The 26108-nt window shown below is 36.3% G+C and overlaps 1 protein-coding gene and 1 non-coding gene across 4 annotated transcripts in view; one reads left to right on the plus strand and one right to left on the minus strand.

Annotated features, from left to right (window-relative positions):
- RFX3 (regulatory factor X3) overlaps nt 1–26108 on the plus strand; it is a 337494-nt gene that overhangs the window by 58258 nt on the left and 253128 nt on the right. The window contains exon 1 of one of the 3 annotated variants that reach the window (XM_040244537.1): nt 2449–2518. The exons of the other annotated variants lie outside the window; for them this stretch is intronic. Within the exon in view, the coding sequence (XP_040100471.1) occupies nt 2488–2518 (31 nt within the window). The 5' untranslated portion in view covers nt 2449–2487. Of the gene's footprint in view, nt 1–2448; nt 2519–26108 lie in introns of those variants that run through there. 3 annotated transcript variants of the gene reach the window in all.
- On the minus strand, nt 5563–5633 carry TRNAG-GCC. The gene has a single exon. It is a non-coding gene; the product is annotated as a tRNA-Gly (tRNA).

The raw sequence follows: 26108 nt of genomic DNA on the forward strand, positions 1-26108 counted from the left end.
AAGAGCAATAGTAAATTTATGAGATTATAACATACAGAGAAGTAGTTTTACAATAATAATAAAAAGAAAGGCAAGGAAACAGAGGCATATTGGAGACAAGTTTTAAATTATTATGAAAATTTTAGTGTTAATCCAAACTCAGTTCAGGTCAGTCGCTCAGTCGTGTCCGACTCTCCACGACCCCATGGGCTGCAGCATGCCAAGCCTCCCTGTCCCTCACCAACTCCAAGAGTTTACTCAAGCTCATGTCCATTGTGTCGGTGATATCATCCAACCATCTCATCCTCTGTCATCCCCTTCTCCTCCCACCTTCAATCTTTCCCAGCATCAGGGTCTTTTCCAGTGAGTCAGATGTTCATATCAGGTGGCCAAAGTATTGGAGTTTCAACTTCAGCATGAGTCCTTCCAATGAATATTCAGGACTGATTTCCTTTAGGATGGACTGGTTGGATCTCCTTGCCATCCAAGGCACTTTCAAGAGTCTTCTCCAACACCACAGTTCAAAAGCATCAATTCTGTGGTGCTCGGCTTTCTTTTTAGTCCAACTCTCACATCCATACATGACTACTGGAAAAACCATAGCTTTGACTAGATGGACCTTTGTTGGCAAAGTAACATGTCTGATTTTTAATATGCTGTTTAGGTTGGTCATAACTTTTCTTCCAAGGAGCAAGCGTCTTTTAATTTCATGGCTGCAGTCACCATCTGCAGTGATTTTCGAGCCCCCCAAAATAAAGTGTGTCACTCCTTCTATTGTTTCCCCATCCATTTGAAGTAATGGGACCAGGTGCCATGATCTTAGTTTTCTGAATGTTGAGTTTTAAGCCAACTTTTTCACTCTCCTCTTTCACTTTCATCAAGAGGCTCTTTAGTTGTTCTTCACGTTCTGCCACGAGTGTGGTGTCATATGCATATCTGAGGTTATAGATATTTCTCCTGGCAATCTTAATTCCAGCTTGTGTTTCATCCAGTCCAACGTTTCTCATTATGTACTCTGCATATAAGTCAAATAAGCAGGATGACAATATATAGCCTTTGTGTACTCCTTTCCTGATTTCGAACCAGTCTGTTATTCCATGTCCAGTTCTAACTGTTGCTTCTTGACCTGCATACAGATTTCTCAAGAGGGAGATAAGCTGGTCTGGTATTCCCATCTTTTGAAGAATTTTCCACAGTTTATTGGGATCCACACGGTCAAAGGTTTTTGCATAGTCAATAAAGCAGAAGTAGATGTTTTTCTGGAACTCTCTTGCTTTTTCTATGATCCGGTGGATGTTGGCAATTTGATCTCTGGTTCCTCTGCCTTTTCTAAATCCAGCTTGAACGTCTGAAGTTCAGGGTTCATGTACTGTGGAAGCCTGGCTTGGAGAATTTTGAGCATTACTTTGCTAGCATGTGAGATGAGTGCAGTTGTGTGGTACTTTGAGCATTCTTTGGTGTTGCCTTTCCTTGAGATTGGAGTGAAAACGGACCTTTTCCAGTCCTGTGGCCACTGCTGAATTTTCCAAATTTGTTGGCATATTGAGTGCAGCACTTGCACAGCATCGTCTTTTAGGATGTGAAATAGCTCAAGTAGAGTTCCATCACCTCCACTAGCTATGTTTGTAGTGATGCTTCCTAAGGCCCACTTGACTTAGCATTCCAGGATTTTGGCTGTAGGTGAGTGATCACACCATCGTGATCATCTGGGTCATGAAGATCTTTTTTGTGTAATTTCCATGTAATAGCATATTTATATAATCTTTAAGAAAATGTTACCATAGAGAATATAGGTCAATGCTTAATTTTACAGTACTGTCAGATACTTATCTATAGATTTTAAAAATATGGTATAAGAAAAATGCACTGAAGTGAAGTTAGTGTTTAAAGATTCAGTTAACCCTGGGTTCTTAAAATGTAGCTTTGTTTGCTTGGAAATGAAACAGCAATGTATGGAAATGAGAGATACTCTGTTTTTTTTTTTTTTCTGAAAGTTTGGGTGTAGAAAATTTAGTTCTTCACCTTCCTCTAAGTATGGAAAAGAAACAGTGAGAAAAGTGCTTTGGGGAAAAGAGGAGATCATGGCAAAAAGGCATCTTGAGATAAATGCACATAGGAAAGGGCTGTCAAAAAGGGTAATATTCTGGACACAATATTTCAGAAGTCTTGAGAGGTGTTTCTGCCTGTATTTTCCATATATTGTTGATTCTATTCTCCATCAGTGCCCAGCCCAAATGAGTATGCGATCTCATAACAAAGATTGTTCATTGTTCAAGCAGCCACATTTACAATGTCTTCTGTATGCATTCAGAAAATATAACACATGTTTAGCTTAATAGTGTGAAGAAAGTTTAATCATATCAAACACTATGTAATTTTATTATAGGAAAAGTGATTAAATTGAATATTTTTATTACTGATTTAAGCTATCATTTAAATAAAAACATAGTTCTCATAGTTTTCAGTCCCAGCACAGTTGAAGAATATAGCACAGTTGCCTCAGTATTGATGGCTCACTCTACTGGGAGCATCTCTCTGGGTGAGAGTAAGAAATATTTTAAAAGTCCTCCAAGTAATTCTGATATGCCATATCTCTTTCCGTTAGAAGTAATAAATTTAAATCATAGGTTCCTAGAATTTTTATAGAAATTAGTGTTACTGAGATTATAATGGTTAATACTGAGTATACTCTTGTGAGATTATTTTATTTCTTAAGCAAGCTAGAGTGAACCTTTTCAGTACTTTTTCTGTGAGCCTACCAGAGTTTTCAAGATGTCTTTGTCTCTATGGCTTTTCTCTCACCTGACCGACCATTCTCAAGTACAGTACATCACCTGTGTGTGCATTGTTGCACAGCAGACCTCTAGGACTTCTTCAGCTTGCAGAACTGAAACTTTATACCCTGGAAGAATAATTCTCCTCTCTTCCTTCCCCTTAGCCTCTGGTAATGACAATTCCACTTTCTAAGAATTTTACTATTTTAAATATCTCATATGCATAGGATCATTCAGTATTTGAGATTTTGTGACTGTCTTATTTCACATACTGTAGTGTCATCAAGGTGTTGTAGAATATGTCAGGACTGCCTTCTCTTTAAAGTCTAAATAATGTTCCATTGTACAGGCATACCTCATTTTATTGTGCATCTCAGATAGTACACTTTTTTTTTTTTTTTTACCAAATTGAAGGTTTATGACAACCCTGCATCAAACACATCTGTTGGTGCCATTTTTTCCAACAGTGTTTGTTCATTTCTTGTCTTTGTGTCACATTTTGATAATTCCCCCAATATTTCAGGCTTTTTCATTATTTTTGGGCTTCCCTTGTAGCTCAGTCAGTAAAGAATCTGCTTGCAATGCAGGAGACCTGGGTTAGATTCCTGGGTTGGGACAATCGCATGGAGAAGGAAATGGCAATCCACTCCAGTATCCTTGCCTGGAAAATCCCATGGGCTACAGTCCACGGCGTCGCAAGAGTTGGACACGACTTAGCGACTAAACCACCACCATGGTGACTTGATATTCCTATTGCAAAAAGTTATGACCCACTAAAGGCTCAGATGGTTAATATTTTTTAGCAATAAAGTATCTTTTAATTGAGATATATCCATTTTTTAGACACAGTGGTGTTGCACATATAATAGACTGTAGTATAGTGTCAATGTAGCTTTTATATGCATTGGAAAACCAAAAAAAATCACATGACTCACCTTTGTTGGTGATACTCAGTTTATTGCGGTGGTCTGGGACCAAACCTCCAATAGCTCCCAGGTATGCCTTTATGTGTATACTATTTATGCATTTATTTTTTTAAATTTATTTTATTGAAGTAATAGTTTTTTCTTCAGTGGTTTTTTAAATTGAGGTATATTTGACTTGTACTGCATTAGTTTCTGCTGCACAGAAAAGTAATTCAGTTTACACATGTATATATTCTTTTTCACATTCCTTTCCACTGTTGTTTATTACAGGATATTGAATATAGTTCCTGTACTATATAGTAGGACCTTGTTTATTCATTTTATATATAATAATTTGTATCTGCTAATCCCAAACTCCCAACCCATCCTATCCATTTATTTATTAATGGGCATTTAGGGTGCTTCCACTTCTTGGCTGTTGTGAATAATGCTGTAGAGAAGGTGGGTGTATAAATATCTCTTTAAGATCTTGTTTTCAGTTCTTTTGTATATATACCCAGAGGTAGGATTACTGGATAATTTGATAATTCTATTTTTAATTTTTTGAGTAACTTCCATATAGTTTTTCATAACAACTGCACCATTTTACATTTCCACCAACAGTACACAAGGGTTCTAGTGTCTCTGCATCCTCACCAGCACTTGTTATTTTATGTTTTTGGTTTGGTTTTGTCTTATAGTGACCACCCTAACCATTTCTAGGTCTATAGCTTGCTGCTAACATGATGTTAGGCCTTTATTTACTTCTGAATCACTTTCTAAAGAAACAGAATAGTTATTGCAAATCTTCACAAACTGTTCCCTGACTTCAAATACTATAATACTAATTGGGGCTAGTGTTCTAAACATATTGCATTGAGTGTGTAAAACTGGCCATTTGAATTCCTTCATACTTTATCAAATATGGTCCTCATTACTTTTGCAATTCATATGATACTGCATTACGCATCAGCACCTTCTAAGGCAAAGATAAAATGCTTTTGTCTGTACCTCTAATTTCTAAAACGGTAAGCTTGCATGATCATAATGGTGATTTCTGTCACTGAGTCGCTTATCTTGTTTCCAAGCAGTCCATAAATGCCACATCTTCAGATGCATTACTTCAGCATATACGTAGGCTGCTGCTTTGATGCTGCTCTGAACATGGTGTTCTCCATTTCACTTACCCTACTGTGTCCATCTGAATTTTTCTGTCATCTGTTCTACACAGATTTCTTGCCTAAACAGGGTTGTGTTGCCAAAAACTTTGCTTCAGTGTGGGTAGACCAGCTCTCTTACAATGCCCTATATTGAATAAACTAGCCATTTAATAGTAAGTATGTCTTTGGGTGTGCTTATAGTCTTATTCAAAACAGCAGATATAATGCTTGTAGTTCATCTAGTTTTAAATAGCTGAATGAATTTCGGCATTTTCTATTTTACAAACATGTAGATTGATTGGGAGCCAAATGTTGTTTCTAATTTGTCTTGAACTTTTCCAAAGATCATACTGCCATGTTGTCAGGTTGGAGGAAAAGCCACTTTGAATATGAGGACGGATCTCTGTTCAAGGCTGGACTCTGCCACTTGGCTGACAACGTATATTTCTAATCCTCCAATGCAGAAATCTCATAAGTAAGTTTAGATAATGATACATAAATTTTTATTTTAAAGGCTTCACTGATACTGTAAGCTTGTGTTTTTAGCAAATTTTTTAACCAATTCTACACATTATAATTTTCCTTTTACAAATAGTGAAGATGAAGGGATTTATGTTGTTTAGTCACTAAATCATGTCTAACTTTTTACAGCCCAATGGACTATATCCCACCAGGTTCCACTGTCTGTAGGATTTCCCAGGTAAGCATACTGGAGTGGCTCGCCATGTCCTACTCCAGGGGATCTTCCCGGCCCAGGGATTGAACCTGTGTCTTCTGCTTGGCAGGCAGATTCTTTACCACTAAGCCACCTGGGAAGGGATTTTTAGACTCTGGTAATACTTTTATCACTTGTATCTGACAGGAGGTCTCTTCTGATGAGTTTGTTTCTCATAGTTTGTCCATTAATTGAAAAAGTCAGTATAGCTCATAAAAGATGACGTATACGTTCCACTAACATCTTAACTCAAAACATAAGTGTCTTTGGGTTAGGGCCAAGGCCTTTCCTTTGAATGGGTGTGCTGACTGGAACAGTGCGTCTTTCTTAAATCTGTTACGTTTATAGCAGATCATTTTCAGTTTATACTTTGTTTCTGTAATGTAGATTAAAACTTTAGAGAATTGAAAGGAATAGTTTTCAAAGTGTGGTTTGCAGACGAATAGCATCAACATCACATGGGACTTTCTTGGCGTGCCAGTTTTTGTTTTCACCCCAGACTCACTGAATCAGAAACTAAGAGCGTGGGGGTCTACAAGCTGTTTTTATAAGGCCTCCAAGCTAAAGTTGGAGAGCCATTGTTCTATATTTTACAATTTTCATCAGTTTTTTATATTTCTCTTATCTTTGTCTATTTCAACATGAGTGTTACATAGTGACTTGCCTTTATTAAGTCTATCAAAGCTTTTGAAGAAGTTTTTAAAGATACTTTAGCTTTTGTTTTTGCTTTCACTATTTGTCTAATAGGTAATTAAATTAATTACAGGAACAATAAAACTCTCCTAATCAGCAAATACTGATGATTTCGGGAGAAGAGACACTCAGCATTGGGGAGCAGGACTGTAAGGGGTGGACCAGAGAGTAGGCCACATTCTGTGAGTTTTCAGCACCCTGTGGGCATCTGTCCCTGTAGAGGGAGAGGAAATGGAGAGTGTGGGTTCAGTTAGCAAGCTGGGTAAATGAAGGCTGGTCAAGAGAGTTTCTCATATATTGTGATATTTTTCTGTGTAAGCTTTCAATTTCTGTGATCCTTACTTTGCAGCCCTTAATTCAATACTTGAATATTAGACTTCTGTTTGTTAATCTATGAGTAATCTTGACTGGAACCTGAAGTTTGAGATTTGTTTTTGATGACTCCTAGACCTCTTAGGTCAATGTGGAGAAAGCAGAGAACCCACCCAACAGCCCATGGAGGAGATGGACCTATTCTCATTGACACCAGGCAGGAAACTGCATAGCAGCTGATAGTTGAAGTAGAAAAGATAGAAATGTTGCTTCCTAGCCTGAGACTATAACTCTTGCTCCAGTTTATAGGGCATACTTTGACTTGGGAGAAAGCAGTTAGATAGTGTGGGGATAATACAATTCAATACATCATGATGACTGTTCCTACCAAAGTGCAGGTGAAATATTTGCCCATCATTGAGATACAAGACTTCCCAGGTGGCGCCAGTGGTAAAGAATCTGCTTGCCAATGCAGGTGATGCAAGAGACGTGGGTTAGATCCCCTGGAGTAGGAAATGGTAACCCACTCCAGTATTCTTGCCTGGAAAATTCCATTGACAGAGGAACCTAGTGGGCTACAGTCCATGGAGTTGCAAAGAGTTGGACATGACTGAGCATCTGTGCATGCGATGTGAGCTACAAAAGGTGTTATGTAAGTCGTCTGAAATCTGGCCTGCTGAACTGAAAACAGTGCTGTTTGGCTACATTCCGGATGGAGTTTCGATTGAGCTGCTTTTCTAAATATATGTTTTAATTATTTGTATGTTTTTAGCCACATTGCTAATCTCCCAAAGGAGAAGGGCATAAATAACCTATCTGTCTGTATCAACTCTGGATTTTCTTGTTACTGCAGTAGTTGGGTCATAGTACTGCTATGAAACATGGATAGGAAACTACCTAATACAAAGAAAATAACTATCGTAGAACAACATCAGATACTGAAACAGTTGTTCAGTAAAACAGCTGTACTAGACACGCTGAAGTTCGGATGCAGATTTGATACTGCTTAGTATTCATTCTTGAGTGACACAGTAACTCTGTCATTCTACTTTCAAAGTAATGGCTGCTATCAATCTGATTTAAAAAAGGAGTGGCCTTTGCTTAAATGCTTAAGATGGACTGGAAATTTTGTTAAAGATAGGCTCTAAATTCATGTATTTTATGTGCACAGCATAAACTGTAAGTCTATATTTAAATTCTACTTTGTTGTCTGGAGAAAGATTTAATTAAAGCAACGGAACTTTAGTTTCATACCAAACTAGAGTAAAAGGAGAATGAAAGTTAACGGATAATAATTGCTGGATAAGTTTTGAATGGTAACTATAGGGGCTCTACAATCTGTTTTTATAAGGCCTAAGTGATGTATAAGTGTTAGGTAATGTTGCTATTACAAATATTCCTCTAGAATGTTATTATCTAAGTTTTATAGATGGGTAAAATGAATTAGTGCCTTGCCCAAAGCCACTTCACTAGTAGGTAGTGGAGCTAGGATTTGAACTGTGTCTGTTTAACATCAAAGCCCAAGCTTTTAAACACTACTTTACACCTTAATATACGGTGCTTTAATATTCCTGGCCTGCATTCAGAAACTTCTCTCTTCCTGTCAATTCCGGAGATAACATTCAATAACTTGACAACAGTGACCTTTCTAAACAAATAAAGAGTGTTACAGAACCAGATGGCCCAAGATTATATTTTATTTTTCTGGCTCAAAATGAATTGCCTGCTCTTGGAATGATAAAGTCCAAAAAAGAACCTTCTGTGGCCCCAGACTTCATCAGGCCACAGGACCAGCTAGTGCCCTTTATCATGAACCAGTCACGAGTACAAGGCCTTATGTCTTTATACCGTAATTTAAATAGGGCCTAATGAAAGGGCAAGAAGCTGCTTTACTAAATGAGATCATTCTGGCCTCCGGTAATGTCAGTGCATTTGGGTAGAAAGATTTTGAGGAATTAATGACAAGAAGGCAGTACTACTGACTGTCCTATTAAGTGGATATGAGGAAGGAGAAGTCTGATTTATAATTTAACAAACTCCCAAATTAGGCATCTTTTTTTTTTCCTTTTTTTGGTGGGATTCAAGTAGGATTTTTCTAATGTGCAGAAACTTGTTCTTGATCATTCAAAATCTGAGTGGAAATCTTTTTGACAGTCATAGGCAGATATCTTTGGAAAATAAATTCTGTATTGGAAATGTAAGTTACGTCACATGTAAGTGTAAACATGATGCCTTCATGGGCTCAATTCCATTGAGTAGACTTCAGAATTGGAGAGACCAGGTTACACAATGTAGGCATAAAAATATTTTACAGATACGTTAAAGCCAACTTGTAATTGACAATAAAAATTACAATGACAAAAGAAACACTGAACTTGGAGTCAGGAAGCCTGTGTTTAAGACTTTGACATTACTCTGATGGATCCTTCAGCAAGTGGTTTAAATTTTTCTCTGAGTCTCAGTTTTCTCATTTGTAAAATGAGGCCAGAATACAACTATTACCTGCCTTGTTTCATTACAGGGCTGTTTTGAGAACCAAAAGACGAGCATGTAACAAGTTCTGGTCATGTACAAATAGACCCTGTTATATTATGGTGGCCTCTAGTTCCTGATGGGAAGTGTCCTGAGTTGTGAGTAGGGCAGACCTGCCTTTGGAATTACTCTGTTATTTAGTAGTTTGCTGATTTGTGCCAAGTTACCAAAATCTTGAACCTAGTTTCTCTCACCTGTATACGATAATAATCCCTCTAACAGAGTTGTGAGAATTATATTAGTTGTAGATGCTATTTTTAGGTTTTTATAAAATAATCAGCTGGGAATTATAATGTTACCTTGAACAGATGTCAGAAAGTGAGAAAGAAATAGCCAGAGGCTTCTCACCTGTTCCCAAATGTCTTAGCAAGATAAATAATACAAAGTATAATAGAATGTTAGTGCTAAAAGGACCCTGGAGGGTCACCTATCTTATCCTCCTCATTTTAAGACAAAGGATTGTTTCCCAGTCATATTTTTTCATTTCTGCTTTGTGCATTTGGATAACACTCTCACCAGCATCATCAATTGTACAGGATGGCAACCATTACTCAATCTTGATAGATATAGATTTTTAATTTTTAATTTTTATTTTTACTTTATTTTGCTTTACAATACTGTATTGGTTTTGCCATACATTTACATGAATCAGCCACAGATGTACATGAGTTCCCAATCCTGAACCCCCCTCCCACCTCCCACCCCATATCATCTCTCTGGATCATCCCAGTGCACCAGCCCCAAGCATCTTGTATCCTGTATCGAACATAGACTGGCGATTCGTTTCTTACCTGATAGTATACATGTTTCAATGCCATTCTCCCAAATCATCCCACCCTCTCCCTCTCCCACAGAGTCTAAAAGTCCGTTCTATACATCTAGATACAGATTGTTTAAAATGTGGAGTTAGAGAAGAATTCTGCTTGGGGATAGTATTGTGTTATGAAAAGAACCTGGGCTTTGTTGGCAAAGTTACAATGGAATTTTGATCCTGTCAATTGCTAGTTAAGGGACAGTAGAAATTTTACTTCATGTTTGTTTGGTCCTTAACTGTACTATTTCTTTACCTATCGCACAGGCCATGTCTGTGTCTGTAGCTTAGCCATTTCCACATGTGAGTCTTTGGATCTGAGATGACTTTGCTTTTTATGCCATTAAAGATTCTTGACCTTTTCTCCCTTGTCTCCTGAAAATACAATAGTGATTCCTTTAGATGGAAGGGAGTGGTGGGTTAGATGTAGTTAGAAAAGACTTCTCTTTAAGGCTGGTTTAGGGACTTAAACGTGAAGCTGTTATTTGTAAAACTAATTTTGTAGGGCTATTTGTTAGATTTTTTTCTTACGTGATTGAATTTCAATTTATCTATGTTGATTTTGCTTATATTAAGGGGTGCATAGGTTTAATTCTCTAGAAAGCTAAATACATAGTGTTTTAATATGGAATTTTAAAATACTGTTAAGTGTATTCTTGTGAGAAGAGCTCTTCACAAGAAATAAAAGAATGATGCTAAAGCTGAAACTCCAGTACTTTGGCCACCTCATGCGAAGAGTTAAAAAAAAAGAAAAAAAAGAATAATGTTTTATCACTGAAAACTCAGTAAGAGCAAATGTGGAGAATGTTCATGTTCATAATCAAGAATAATGGCCTTTGTATACTATTCCATACGTTATATAGTGATTTTTTTAAACTTACTAAGAGTATTCTTTTCATTCTTGTTTGATATTTTCTGGATAAGAAATATACAAACTAATTAGCTATTCAGTTTTAGATTTTAATGGGACTAGATTGAAAAATGTAAGATTGATAGATAAAAGACTACATGATGCTACATAGAAGGTGGTAATTCAGTGTGAATTTTCTGTTATTTATCAGCATTTTAACTTTGGAATGAGTTTTTCTTTCTCTTTGTTAAATAAATGGCTAAAATTTCTCCTTTGATCATATTAACATAATTTCATTGCAACCACTAGTCTGTGGGGTTTCAGTTGAATTTTTTAAATATGGATTTATGTGGAGAGGGTTGGTATCTTTCTAAATTTTGACTACACTAATTAGAGAATGAATATTACCAGTATTAAAATGAATTGGTTTTGAAAAGGGATACAAATGTTTAGCCTTACATTTTGCAACTTGTTTTTACATTGTCCTTCAGTATGTTTAATATTTCATAATGAGATATGTTTTTTCGGAAAAAGAAAACAATTGGACAAAAATATGAGAAATGTTTTCAGTTGTCCAAGGCTAATGTTGACTTAAATAGGTCTAGGTCTTCATGGTTGACAGCTGCAGATAATTAGCTTTTTCTTTCTTAACAAAGAAAGCAAATGGAGCTGCAAGACATTCATTGCCTTTTCTGTCATCATCATAATAATGTATGTATTTAACTTCTGCAGTTCCTTAAATTGATTTAGTGCTAAGCTGCCTACATTACATATAATAGGAGTGACAAGTGAAAGCTGCAGCACATATTTGCGTGGCAAAAGGGAGCTGTGATTGACAGCAGAGTTCCTCTCTACAAGAAATAGCAGTGTTGTGGAACTCAAAAAGGGCCAGATACATAATTCTTAAAATTTTTGAGCAGATTCATGAAATGAATTTTAAGAATTGATTGCCACTTGGTATATTTGAGTGTCTGTGTTCTTGGCTCTGGGTGAGGGGCACAGACGGACAGAATCTCCCCTGACTGCTGAATGTGAGGAAGTTCCTTTTAAGCATGTTAGGATTGGTAATTTAAGATTGATACTACAAATTATAGATCAAATTATGACTCTGTATTCAGTAACTGAAAATTCCTTCAGCTCTAACCTGTTCCCTTTATTTGAAGAAGTCAAATAATACATCTATTCAAACGAGAATTTTAAGATCATAAAGCAAACTGTTTTTTTCAGTGAAAATACTCATTTTCACATGTTTCTAAAATCTGAAGGATCACTTCTGGAAAGATAATTGTGTAACACGTTGTGATTTCTTTTGACCAGAGAGTGGCTAAGTGTGATCATCTTTCAAAAGTACTCAAAATACCCTGCAGTTCCTTTGTTTGTTCAACACATGCCCAGAAGCTATGGTTGAAAAGATACTTGGTGATTGCTGTTGAATAATATTCTTTGAGGAGCCCAGAATGCTGGGCTTCATACCATGCCATGGGAAATGCGTTTTGTTTTAGTGGCAACACCTTGTATGTTTGTGAGGTGGAGGGGAGCCCTATAGGTCTTTGTACATTGGCAGCCTCTACTGGCCATTGCAAAAGTGCAGTATTGACCTCTGTTCTTTCCACTCTGGGTTGCATAGGATTTTATTTGGCCTCAGCTCTCTGTTGTTGTTCAGTCTCTTTAAGTCATGTCCAATTCTTTGCAACCCAGGGACTCAGCACGCCAGTTACCCCTTTTAAGAACTAGCTTATCTGTTGGATCTCGTTATAGCTATTAAAGAGCTACCAGTCCGATGCTTTTGTCAGTAACTAATATGAAGAATGGGATTTTTTTAGAATCTTGGGAGAGGTTACACATATAGCCCTGCCCTGAGAAATAATTTCCAACCAAGAGGTAAGATAGATTTGATCTTTTTATAGATTTTAAAATACTTTCTCAGTTGTGTGCTTTTGAATAGGAATTTACTTATTACTGATAAATAACTCTGGTCGCCTGGAAGAAAGCCTTGACTCAATGATAGTTAATTAAACAGATACTTATTTGTTCTTTAGTTTTAGGTGTATCATCTATTTTAAAAGTTTCCAGAAAGTGGGCATATAACTCTTACTGGGCTTTGTGACTGTAGATACCTGTGGGGATTTTTGGAGGGTTTGGACTGTTTAGAATATAAATTATAAATATCTGTAAGTAAAGGATCCAAGTGCAGTAAACCCTGCATTATTCTGGCTTTAGTAGTAGGGACTTGCGTAATGTGTTTATCTTTGTGTTTGGGAAATAATTTGACCACAGTAGATGATTTCCTCAACAAAACAGATCTGTTATGACATTGCAGTTTTGTAAGTGGCTCTACTAGTCTTCTGCTTATTTTTTAGTCTCTTGGCATTTCAAATAAGATACCTAGTTGAATCTTTGTGTAGTCTTACAAATAGTGACTTTCATTCCTATGGCTTCCACTTATTCCTGGATTATTAGAGTACCAGATCTCTTTGCTACCAGGTTCTGTGCATTCTAATTCAACCCATACATCACTACCATATGTATTTGACTAAAATACTACTTTTATCACATCATGCTGGTTTTTTTTTTTTTAATGATTTATTGTTTTCTTGAGAAAAAAGAACATAATAGTATGGAGAATGGAGCAACAGAGGAGCACTCAGGTAGGTATAGAAAGATCTGGGTTTTTTTCTCTCCTTCTCTGTTGCTGTAGTACTTTAAGCATAAACATATACCTTCCAAGTGTCTGTTTCCTCATTCTACAAAATCATTTTTTGTGAAGATTGGTTGAGATAACATATGTGAAATTGCCATGAGCTCTAAAGAACTCTCTTTACTTTCATTGGCTACAGAGTAAAAAGACCAAAATCCAAAGACTAGAATTTCTCCCCAAACTGCTCCATTTCTGTACTATGCCTGATATATAATAGGTACTCAATAAATGTTGCTTGGATAAATAAATCCTATCTTTCCAACTTACCTTGTACTTCTTTCTAATCTTCCAATTTAGGTAAGTCTTTCTCCGTTGAAATTGTTTTTCACATAGTCACATCTATGTCATTCTCATGTTCATCTTTTTCATATCCATGTTCAAGAATGATCAAGTCCCTTATATCTCAAATAAAAGTCCACTTTTGCTTTCTTTCTTACCCTAGCAGTCTTCCAATCCTTATATATATATATATATATGTATATTTGGCATATATACCATTTCCTTCTCCAGGGGATCTTCCTGACCCATGGATTGAACCCAGGTCTCCTGCATTGCAGGCAGATGCTTTAACCTCTGAGCCACCAGTTGAGCTCATTGTTAATAAAAGTGTCCTGTATGTATGCCTTCTCTTTTCAGGTGTACTATAAGCTCTGGCAATACAGGAATATTAGATTTTTCTTTGTAGTTACTCTTTAGGAATATTTTAATGTGACTTGTAATGTAGTCAGATTGATGCATTAGTAAGTATTGGTTTATAATGCACATGCCAGGAGATAAAGTTTAAGACAAGGATTGGCAGGATGTTAGAAGTTGAGATACTAAGATACTTTCAGACCACTGATACTCTGATTTATAAGGGTAAGATTCTGGGAAAAAATAACTTACATGTTATTAGTTTTCTATTTTATTAAAGTATCCTTTAGAATAGATGTCTTAATTAGTAAGCCGGTCCTCATATACATTTATTTCTTTGCAAATATAAATGAAGTGATAAAAGGCATAGAAATCATAGGGATGCTAGAGTACTGACTTTTCCACTTGATAACCGTTTGGGGTTTTTTTAGCATTTGGAGTTTTACATATTCAAATCAAACAAATTGCCGTTATTTCTTGAATAGGTAAGTTACCAGACATTCTCACTAATGTATGTCTTCAGCATATTTTTGAGTGCTTTTATTTTTAATTGGTTTTATTGAGCCATACTTTACATATAATTCACCCACTATCACCCAACAAGAACATTTTCATCACCCCAGCAAGCTTGTTTATGACCCTTAAAAATCAATCCTTTACTTCCTTCTTGGGCTTCTGGCAGCCACATCTCTGCTCAGTGTCATTGTTGTCTTGCCTTTTCTAGAATGGAATCATACAGTGTACAGTTTTTGTACCTGCCTTTTTTTTAGATTGTAGCTGTACGTGTATCATGTAGTTTGTTCCTATTCATTGTATGGCTGTGCCACAATTTGTTTTTTTTGTTTAATAGTTGATGGATCTTTGGAGTGTTTCTGGATTTGGCTATCATAAATAAAGCTATTATATACGTTTGGTACAAGTATTGATATAAGCATATGTTTTTGTTTCACTTGGGTAAATGAGTAGGAGAAAGATTGCTGAGTCTTATGATGAGGAAGTATTTTAATGTTATAAGTGACTGCCAAACTATTTTCCAAGTGTACCATTTTTGTGTCTCTTCGGGTAATATATGAGTTCCAGTTGCTCTGCATCCTTGCTAATACAAGTATTGACAGTGTTTTTAATTTTAGCTCTGGTTACATTGAGTATGTAGTAGTAGTAGTTTATTGCAGTTTCAATTTGTATTGCATAGAGTGACTAATGATGTTGAACATTTTCACATACACTTATTGGCAATTTACATATCCCTATTTGTAAAGTATCCATTTACTATTTACATTTACTTTAAAAAATGTTTATTTTTAATTGAAGGATAATTTCTTTACAGTATTGTATTGGTTTCTACCAAAAATCAACATGAATCAACCATAGGTTTACCCATGTCCCCCAAAATCATGTTTTTTGTCTCCTTATTAAGTTATTTTTAGATATTTACATATTCTGAATACAAACACTTTATCAAAAATATGTTTTGCTGGTTCTTCCCCTCACATTGATGTGCTTGCCTATTCATTTTCTTAAGTGTGTCTTTTCAAAGAACAAAAGTCTTACTTTGATGAAGTTAATTTATCAGTTTCTTTCTTTGGGCTTTTTATGGAGTATTTAAAAATTTTGTCTAACCTAATGTCAGTTAATTTATCTGTTTTCTTCTCGAAGTTTATCATCTCTTTAGGTTGATGATACATTTTAAGTTGATTTTTATATATGGGGTAATGTAAGTTTCATGTCTTTCCATATGAGTATTGAATTTTTTCAGCATCATTTGTTGAAAGCATTATAATTTCTTCATTGAATTACTTGGACACCTTTATTGAAAATCATGATATATGTGTGGGTGTATTTGTGTTTTTGTCTTTTAGTCTGTTAATCTGGTAAATTACACTGATTGATATTCTAATATTAAGCAGCTTTTAAATTCTAGGATAAGTCCCATTTTTATCATGAGTTATTACACTTTTTATGTGTGACTGGTTTGATTTCTTAGGATTTTGTTACAGACATACTTCTGTCTGTTTTCTTGAGAAATATTGATATTGATGAAATTTTCTTAAAATATTTTTGTCATTTAAAAAAAAATTAGAATCATGCTGGCCTCATAAAATGAGTTGGTGAACGTTCCCGCCTCTTTTATTTTCAGAAATAGTATAAGCACCAATTGATTTATGAATTGGGAAACACAAAAGTTCACTTATGTTACTCTAACAACTTATTTATTATCACAGAAATAAATATTTTAAGATATGATATAGGGCATGTTATTCCTTTCAGATGTTCTCCAAATGGTTATTTCTTTCTAAAACCAAGATAAAACAATAAAATAGCTTATACAGTTATGTTCATGCAGATATTTGCAAAATTTGACATGCAAAGCAAATGTAAATTTGGATGAGAATGTGTTTTCAATTAACCATAAATACCTGATATTGTGTTTCATAAAGATGTTAATATTTGCATTTGCTCTTCATTGAAACATTTTGTACAGTCTTTTGTACATTCTTGTTAATTCGTACTTTATACTTCAACTTCTTAAGACTTGTCAGTGATAATTGTAATTGCAGTGAATTTTTGAAAAAATTTTGACTTAGCATAATATTGTTTTCATTGTACTTCTTCCTAGCCAGAACCAATTCCTTGAAAGGGCAATAGTTCTTAAATTTTATCTTTTTATCTGGTAGATGGATTTCAAGTGCTTAGTTGTCGATTTGACTAGACCTTATTGGATGGCTTTTTACACGGTGATGTTAAAATCATTCTACCTTCCTCCAAAGCATATTCTGTGGGCTTTAGGATGAGTAAAAAATACTGTTTTACTAACATAGTATCTGTTAAAATTGTTTTGGAGGATTGGGAAATTTTATTAAATGAATAAAAATTGTGAACCATACTGTTTAATAAAGAAACATAAAACTCAACTTATGTTTTCATGCAATGAAAATTGTTATTCTCTGATGTACTTTCAAGAGATTTAAAAATTTAACATTGCTACAAGATTTAAAAACGTTTGTTACCTATGTTTTGCTATGTAGCTTAGACTGTAAACCCCATGAGGAGAAACCCTATGCCCTGTAAATCGTCTAGTGTATTCTTATCTTCATAAATATCATATAACATTTATTAGAATAGTGAATTTCAAAACTACCTGAAAAGTTTAAATTATATGAAACAGAATTTCACAAGATGCTTAAATAGATCTTTTTGCGTTTTTTTCCTCATAGCAGTCATGAACTTGAAAGTTTTTTCCTGTATAAATTTGCTAAATGCTTACTTTGCAGTAAATACCACTGACATAATGACATAAAATGTAGAATCAAAACTTGTAACTGAATCATTAAACATATTGTTGATATTTTGCATGATTATATTTTAGGAAGTATTCACCCCATGAGTTGCATTTACATTAATTTACTGTATAGAATGATATAAAAAGGCAAGTTACAAATTACTGTATTAAAGGCAGCTGTGATACTACTACTACTATACTGTACATTTTAAATGAATATTAGTGAAAGAAAATAGGAAAGAAATAGTAAATCTCAAGGGTGTCATAACTCACTGGGAAAAAATGTATTTTGTAGATTACAATCATTTGTCATTTTACAAGATAAAATCATTCTGTGAGAACATTAAATACGTCAAAGAGAGAATATAAAGAAGCATTGGTAGGCATGTGTAATTCTCTGTTGTACATACAGTAAAATATGTTGCTTATTAGGAAACTGATTGTTTAAGTGGTCATGTAAGTATAATTCTCCCTCATTATAGAAATAGAGGTATGTGTACTTGGAATGGAAAGAAAAATAGCAGTGTTTTGGAGCTTTTTTGATAGTGGATTTTTGTAGCTTTTAACTTAACTACTATCATGTCTTAGTGTAATTAGTGATTTAACATATTGTTTGAGGACTTATTTTAGCCCCTAACACAATTTTTGAGCCTGAGAAGGTGAGAGGTAACATACTAGCTCTGAGATTCTGTGAAATCCCAGCTCAGTTAAGGTGTACAAAGAATGAAGTGACTAAGTGATATGAATAAACAAGTTCATTAGTTTCAAGTTGAATGTTAAGAAAAGTAAAATTGGACATTAAATGTTATATTGTTGTTTTTTAAATGTTGACTTACCTATTATTGTGTAAGCTGAAAGCTTGGTAAATATCAGGCCAATAATTGTTGTATTGAGCAAGGACTTTTTCCTTACCATACTGTTAAAACTATTATGTGACATTGTTAATGTTAGGTTATTTCACTTCATACATGTGCAGATTGAGGTACAAGAATATTTGTATTTATTTAGCATGAATTGTTGAGGTGCTATATTAATGTGTCTCATTATAAGAAAAATAGGCATCTTGGTATAATATAGAATTTGAGTCCAGAACAGATTGTCTTTTCTAAGTATATATATGTAGCTTTTAGACTTTGTCAGTCTTTGCCTCCACTCTTCAATTTCTCACAGAACCTTTGACAAAGCTAATGATTGTGCATTTGTATCTAAAGTTGGATTTTTAGCCAGGAAAATGAGAAGAGGGCAAGAGGAAGATCCTAGACTGAGATCCTTTGATATATAACCATCTATTGTTTTAATTGTAGGATAATTACTTTACAATGTTGCATTGGTTTCTGCCACACAACAGCATGAATCAGCCATAAGTATATATTTATCCCCTCCGTTTTGTGCCCCTCCCACCCACCACCTCATCCCACCTGTCTGTATCATCAGAGTGCGGGCTGAGCTCCTTGTGTCTGATAGCAACTTCTCACTAGCTCTGTTACACATAGTGATGTATATATGTCACTGCTACTGTCTTGATTTGTCCCACCCTCTTCTTCCCCCACTGTATCCACAAGACCATCTTCTATGTTTGCATCACTGTTTCTGCCCGGCAAGTAGGTTCATCAGTGCCATTTTTCTAGAGTCCATATATATGCATTAACATACGATATTTCTTTTTCTCTTTGACTTACTTCACTCTGTATAACGGGCTCTAGGTTTATCTGCCTCATTTCAAATGACTCAAATTCATTCTTTTTTATGACTGAGTAATATGCCATTGCATAATGTACCTCCACTTCTTTATCTGTTCATCTGTTGATGGGCATTCAGGTTGCTTCCATGTCCTGGTGATTGTAAATAGTGCTGCAATGAACACTGGGGTACATGTATCTTTTTCAATTATTATTTTCTCAGAATATGTGCTCAGTAGTGTGGTTGCTGGGTTGTACGATAGTTTATTCCCTTTTTTTTTTTTTAAGATTCTCCATATTGTTCTCCATGGTGGTTCTATCAATTTGCATTCCCACTAACAGTGCAGCAAGGTTCTGTTTTCTCCATATCCTCTATAGCATTTATAATTTGTAGTTATTTTTATGATGGCCAATGTGACTGGTGTGAGGTGATATACTTCATTGCAGTTTTGATTATAACAATCTTTTGAAGTTGAGAATTTCTTATAAAATTTTCCCTCATCATGTCATTATGGAAGTGAAAGTTGCTCAGTCATGTCTGACTCCTTCCAACTCCAGGACTGTAGAGTCCATGGAATTCTCTAGGCCAGAATACTGGAGTGGGTAGCCTATCTCGTCTCCAGCGGATCATCCCAACCCAGGGATCGAACCGGGGTCTCCTGATTTGTAGGTGGATTCTTTACCAACTCAAGGAAGTCACTATAGTAATTTGAAATAGTTTTTCTTGATTATACAAGAAACACATTTTATATAGAGGGAAGGAACTAATATCCCTATCTCATTTTCCATAGATAATATGTATTTACCTTAAGTAATATTAAGGGTAAAATAAAAATACCCCTTATAAATAAAATAGTTTGGGTCATTATTGAAGATACCCTCCTTTAACTTCCACTTTTTATTGAAGTTTACCTTATTCTGAATGGGTGAAAAGATAGTAAGATGAGATGATGGATAATTAAGTAGAGGCTGAAATGATACTTCACGAGAAGATTCAGAGGGGAAAGAATGTCTTTCAGAAGCACAGACCAAACAGAAAAACAAACATTTGACCCTCATTAACATGTCTGTAGAAATACATGGTTATATATGTGTTTGTTCAGTCGCTTAGTCATGTCTGACTCTGTAACCCCATGGACCGTAGCCCACTAGGCTCCTCACTGTGGGATTCTCCAGGCACGAATACTGGAGTGGGTTGCCATTTCCTCCTCCAGAGGATCCTCTCAACCCAGGAATTGAACCCACATCTCTTTTGTCTCCTCTATTGCAGGTGCATTCTTTACTGCTGAGCCAAGAGGGAAGGTCCCATGGTTATATGTACAATATTGTTAACCATGTTATGTATTATTTATATGTATCATTTTTAATTAAAAATTATTTTGATTCTGGTTGCTTTTTAGTTATATTTCTGCATTCAAATGAAAAAAGTGTCTTCACAAAAGTGAAAGTGAAAGTCACTCAGTTGTGTCCGACTCTTTGCAACCCCATGGACTATATACTCTGTGGAATTCTCTAGGCCAGAACACTGGAGTAGGTAACTCTTCCCTTTTCCAGGGGGTCTTCCTAAACCAGGGATTGAACCCAGGTCTCTTGCATTGCAGGAGGATTCTATTACCAGTTGAGGGAAGCCCAAGAATACTTGAGTGGGCAGCCTATCCCTTCTCCAGCAGATCTTCCCAACCCAGGAATCGAACCAGATTGCAGGCAGATTCACAATAGAGGAATGCTAAATAAGGCTGCCAACTTTCTGTTTTTAAGTTCTTTGTTTTGAAAATTTAATCAGAAGGATCTCATCCTGGAACTTCCCAGGTGTGTTTTCCACGTTTCACAGATGTGATTGGAAGAGAAATCATTCCTGTTTATCTGAATGAGAACACTTTGGTAAAATTCCTTTGATTCTAAGATAACTAGATGAAATGTGTTGCATAAATCATGTCAAGCAAACAGTTGTCACCTGGCACTAAAGCTTGATGAAGTTTTAAAATGTTCGCTTGTTTCTATAGAAAGTCTGTTTGTACAGATGAAGCAGCTCTTGGTAATGCAAATGGTAGGGCCTGTGTGAGTTTATTGCAGAGACACCTATTCTGAGTTCCCAAGACATACTCATCAAGACTTTGTTTTAATGTCTCATTGCTCTCTCTTTGGCATACTTATAAGAAAATGAAATAGACCCTTATCTTGCTAAAACCCTTACTATTTACATAGTTCATTATCTACACAGTGCAGGAATGTTTTCAGTAAAGTTTCCAGAAGACAGTCAAATTTGGACTGTAAGATACTGCTTTTATTTGCAGCTGTTAACTCTCTGTCCATCCTAGTCTTCAGTTTCATCTTTTAACAAAAGTTCTACATTCCTCTTTACTTATTGGCAGTTTAGTCTGCCAATTTTCCTAACCTTTTTAACAAAATGATAAAGATCTACTCAGCATGTGCAGAAAAGGGATGATGAACCCATGCTCTTTAATTCTAGAATAAACTAAAGGGGTATGCACTTCACAGTGGGCCAAACTTTCTTCCTAAAAAGTACATTATATTTTGCCATTTCCAGACTTTAAAATTTCTGTCATTTGTAGGAACACTTTTTTTAAAATATATATTTGGCTGTCATATACACTTTTAAAAAATTCCTTTCTTTTCATCTCCCAACTTCTCGTTACATTGTCTCTCTGTGCTGTGCTTAGTCGCTCAGTCATGTCCAGCTCTGCGATCCCATGGATAGACTGCAGCCCACCTGGCTCCTCTGTCCGTGGGGATTCTCCAGGCAAGAATAACTGCTGCTGCTGCTGCTGCTAAGTCGCTTTAGTCGTGTCCGACTCTGTGCGACCCCATAGATGGCAGCCCACTAGGCTCCTCTGTCCCTGGGATTCTCCAGGCAAGAATACTGGAGTGGGTTGCCATTTCCTTCTCCAGTGCAGGAAAGTGAAAAGTGAAAGTGAAGTTGCTCAGTTGTGCCTGACTCTTAGCGACCCCATGGACTGCAGCCTACCAGGCCCCTCCGCCCATGGGATTTTCCAGGCAAGAGTACTGGAGTGGGGTGCCATTGCCTTCTCTGAGAATAACTGCAGTGGGTTGCTATGTCCTCCAGAGGATCTTCGACCCAGGGATTGAACCCAGGTCCTCCCAGATTGTAGGTGAATTCTCTACTTTCTGAGCCACCAGCGAAGCCCCTCCCTCTTTGTAGGGAATCGTATTTTATCATATCTTATTTTTGATCTGAATCCTCTTATTTGTATAAACTTGTAGCTTTATTTTGTGTGCATATTAAACACTCAATGTCAATTCAGCTCAGTCACTCAGTCGTGTCCGACTCTGTCACCCCATGGACTGCAGCACTTCAGGATTCCCTATCACCAACTCCTTGAGCTTACTCAAACTCATGTCCTTTGATTCAGTGATGCCATCCAACCATCTCATCCTCAGTCATCCCCTTCTCCTGCCTTCAATCTCTCGCAGCATCAGGGTCTTTTCCAGTGAGTCAATTCTTCGCATCAATGTACATTTTGCATTGCTGATGTTATGCTATAGACATTGTTTAGTTTGCCCTCAACACTAATACTAAAGACCATTCCATGTTACTGGGAATACACCTTGATTTGTTTTAACTGCTGCATAGTATTTTGTGGGGTTTCCCTGGTGGTTCAGTTGGTGAAAGTCTGCCTGCAGTGCAGGAGACTTGGGTTCAATCCCTGCATCGGTAAGATCCCCAGGAGAAGAAAATGGCACCCCACTCCAGTATTCTTGCCTGGGAAATCCCATGGACAGAGGAGCCTAGTAGACTACAGTCCATGGAGTCACAAGAGTCGGACAAGACTTAGCAACTAAACCTACCTACCTGTATTCTGTAGAGAGAACTTGCTTCTTTTTATTTGTTCCGTGCATTGGACACCTAAATCACAAGGCCTTATAATAAATGGCTTTATATTTTCAGGCAGTCTCTTGCACTCCAGGCAACTTATATCCCAGCTACTTGACATTAACCACTCTTGTATGAAAACAAGGCACTCTTTATGTTATACATACTTTTAGTCTTTTACTGACTATTTCCTCACCTCAGGACTCAATTCATTTATCATTTCCTTGATGAAGACTTTGGCAACTATTTCATACTTGAGCTAGTTGCTTTGTACTGTGCTCACATAGCACTTTTATCTTGGCATGTTTGGGCCTATATTTCTTCCCCAATGTCTGTTTTTTCCCTCTGGATTCCTTGAAGGCAGGGATAAGCTCTTAGGTCTCTTTGTATACTTTGCTCTAATAGGGTGAATTGCATATATTTGGCAAGCAATAAAATGTTGATTGAATGCATGAAATGTCTATAGTGAAGTACTGGCAATGTAAGCATAAGTGATCCTCATACATAAGAAGGGGCTGGAACAGAAATGCAGAAGTGGTATAAAAGAGAAGAGCATACAAGAGGCTGAATCCCAAACTGCTCTGAAACTCATAAAGGGGCTAACGACCACAACATGTGTTCAGATCATGAAGGAAAATAAGAAAAAGGATAAAATGTTGCTTGGGTCAGATTGTGTGATAATACTAGATATTGGAATTTAAGGCAGAGCTATGGAACTTCTAGGTTGGTGTCAACTTCTCTATCAGAAAAAATGATACTCAGGTTCAGTAAAGGAGACTAATGATGGTAGCAAGAGAGTTAAAGTTTCCAGAAGGTGAAGCAATGATAAGAAATCACTCTATGCTCTCAACTAGTAAATGTCCTGCGATTAAATGACTTGGAGAAATGAGTGGGTTTTGAGCAATTTATAGTCAGTAGTAGAGGTCCCGAAAGACTTAAGATCCTGCAAATACTGCTTTTTTAAATTTATCTATTTTTTAAAAAGAGGGGTAAAAATAGAATTCTGAAACTGAGATTAGTGGGTTTCATGTCTGTCTTTGGGACATTTTTTTAATTGATCATTAAACAAATGATTTGTGAAGACTGAACTAGAAAAGAAACAGTCCTCTGGAAACCACATGGGTTCAGTTGGAATATATCATATTAAACTTGTGTAATTCTTTTTCCTGTGTAGGTGGAGTAAGTTGATTTTGGCAAGGCCTTGGACAGAGTATCTCACAATATGTTTATGAAATAGATGGTCAAATTAGGTGCTGTTTTGAGAGGACATGTAGATTCATAGATGTTTGAAAAAAGATGATGAATGGATTGCTGTCAGCTTGGAGAGAGGTATTTCTAGAGATGTGACTTGGCTCTTTCTTTCACTCTATCCTGTTAATCAATTTTATCACTGACTGGGATGAAACAGGCCCATCATATTTGCATATCACATAAAGCTGGAGCAAAAGCTAGTAGTTTGGATGAGGGAGTCAGGATTGAAAAAAGGCCTAGTCGTCAAAAATGATTGGCTGAAATTAAAATGGGCTACAATAGTGATTAATGTAGAATTCTGCATATAGGTTTGTCAAATTATCACACTAGTAAGAATCAGATGTGTTTTAAGAGCAGTTCATCTGAAGAAAACCTGGAAATGTGATATAACTGTCACCGCTGTGTCTCAGGTGTAGATTGTTTTAATAGAAGTGCAGTGTTTGGAACAGAAAAGTTGCAGAATCCCTGGACTGGTGAGAAAATACCATCGTGTTCCTTTATAGCTTCCAGGTTTTAAGAAGTGTCTGAGAATTTAGTCATAAAAAGATTATTTTAAAGAATCAGAGTGGTTTCCTTAGTAAAACTTTTGTGCATGTATGTACAGAATGAGGGATCATCAGAATAATAGTTGTTTTCAAATATATAAAGACTGAAAGAGGAATTAGCCTAATTCCATATTTGTTCAACTTTTAAAAGAATATTGAGTTCCTATTCTAGGGCTGGAAATTGTGCTGGGCATTGGGTATATAATAGTGACTAAAAACCAGGGAAAAATAACTTCATCTTCACCCTTTGTGGCACTGACAGTCTGGTGGAAAAGTCAGACATTAAGCAAATAATTATATGAGTACATGTAATTGCAGCTATGCTAACTACAGGAAGTAAAGGTACCTGGCATCCTGGGAGTGTATAGTAGGAGCATTTGATTTGATTAGTAAGGGAAGGCTTGCTTGAGGAAGTGACACGAGGTAAGAGAGAATATACTATATGTTAGCTTGGTGGAAAGGGGAACAGAGAGGGACCTAATGTGAATGAGCGTGCTTATTATAAAGGATGGAAAGCCTGGCTGGTGCACAGAAATTACATTCCAAACCTGAAAAGGAAGTAGTGGTCAGGCCATTCAGACCTTGAAGACCTTACCAAAAAGTTTATTCTGTGTCTGGAAACACATGTCTATGGCTACAGACTGGTGTGAGGCCAGAGAGGTTGTGGTAAACCACCTGGGAAAGGACTGCACGGGGTGGACGGGGGGCATCATTCTGCTCTAAAGGGGGCGGTCAGTGAAAGGGGACCTGAGCTGTGAGGAGAGTGGGGAGAGCAGTGTGTGTAGGGCCAGAGGACTTTGGTGTGAATCCCACTTCTGCCAATTACTAGCTTGGTGCCCTGGTGCAAATCACATTCCCTGTATCCCTGACTGAATGAACTGCACAACATTTGCTCACAGGTTTTGTCAGGATTACCATATATGTTTTAATATCCGTGTGAGTGACTTACAAACTGTGAAGTGTTACATAACATGGAAAAATTGAGAAAAAAATCAGTCAACAGTGGTCATTATTGTACTGGCTGGTGGAGTAACGGAATGAATGTTCTTAAATGTTTCCTAACCTAACCGTTTGAAGTAGATGATTCTTTAAGATTTTTATCATTGTACTTTCAGATTTCCATTCCTCTTCCTGGTGTTTTGGAGAATTCACTGACAGGCACACTGTAAAAATTTATAGTTACTCAATGCCTTTTGACTTTCTAGTTAACAGTCAAGTTGCTTCAAATGGTTTTGAGTCAGAGATACATGAGTTTTTCTTACGTGTAATCTCAAAAGCAAGAAGGGGTTTTAAAGAGTCTTGTAGCAAAACTCTAAAACAAAAATCAGGAAGTATAAAAAAATTCCTCAAATAATATCTTTTGGTAAGGTACTACTTTCATATCATAAGTTGCATGCAAGTATGTAGAGATATACACTTCTACTAAAGTGTTTCCCTT

The sequence above is a fragment of the Oryx dammah genome, unplaced genomic scaffold, assembly GCF_014754425.2.
Source record: "Oryx dammah isolate SB20612 unplaced genomic scaffold, SCBI_Odam_1.1 HiC_scaffold_1, whole genome shotgun sequence".
NCBI lineage: Eukaryota > Metazoa > Chordata > Mammalia > Artiodactyla > Bovidae > Oryx > Oryx dammah.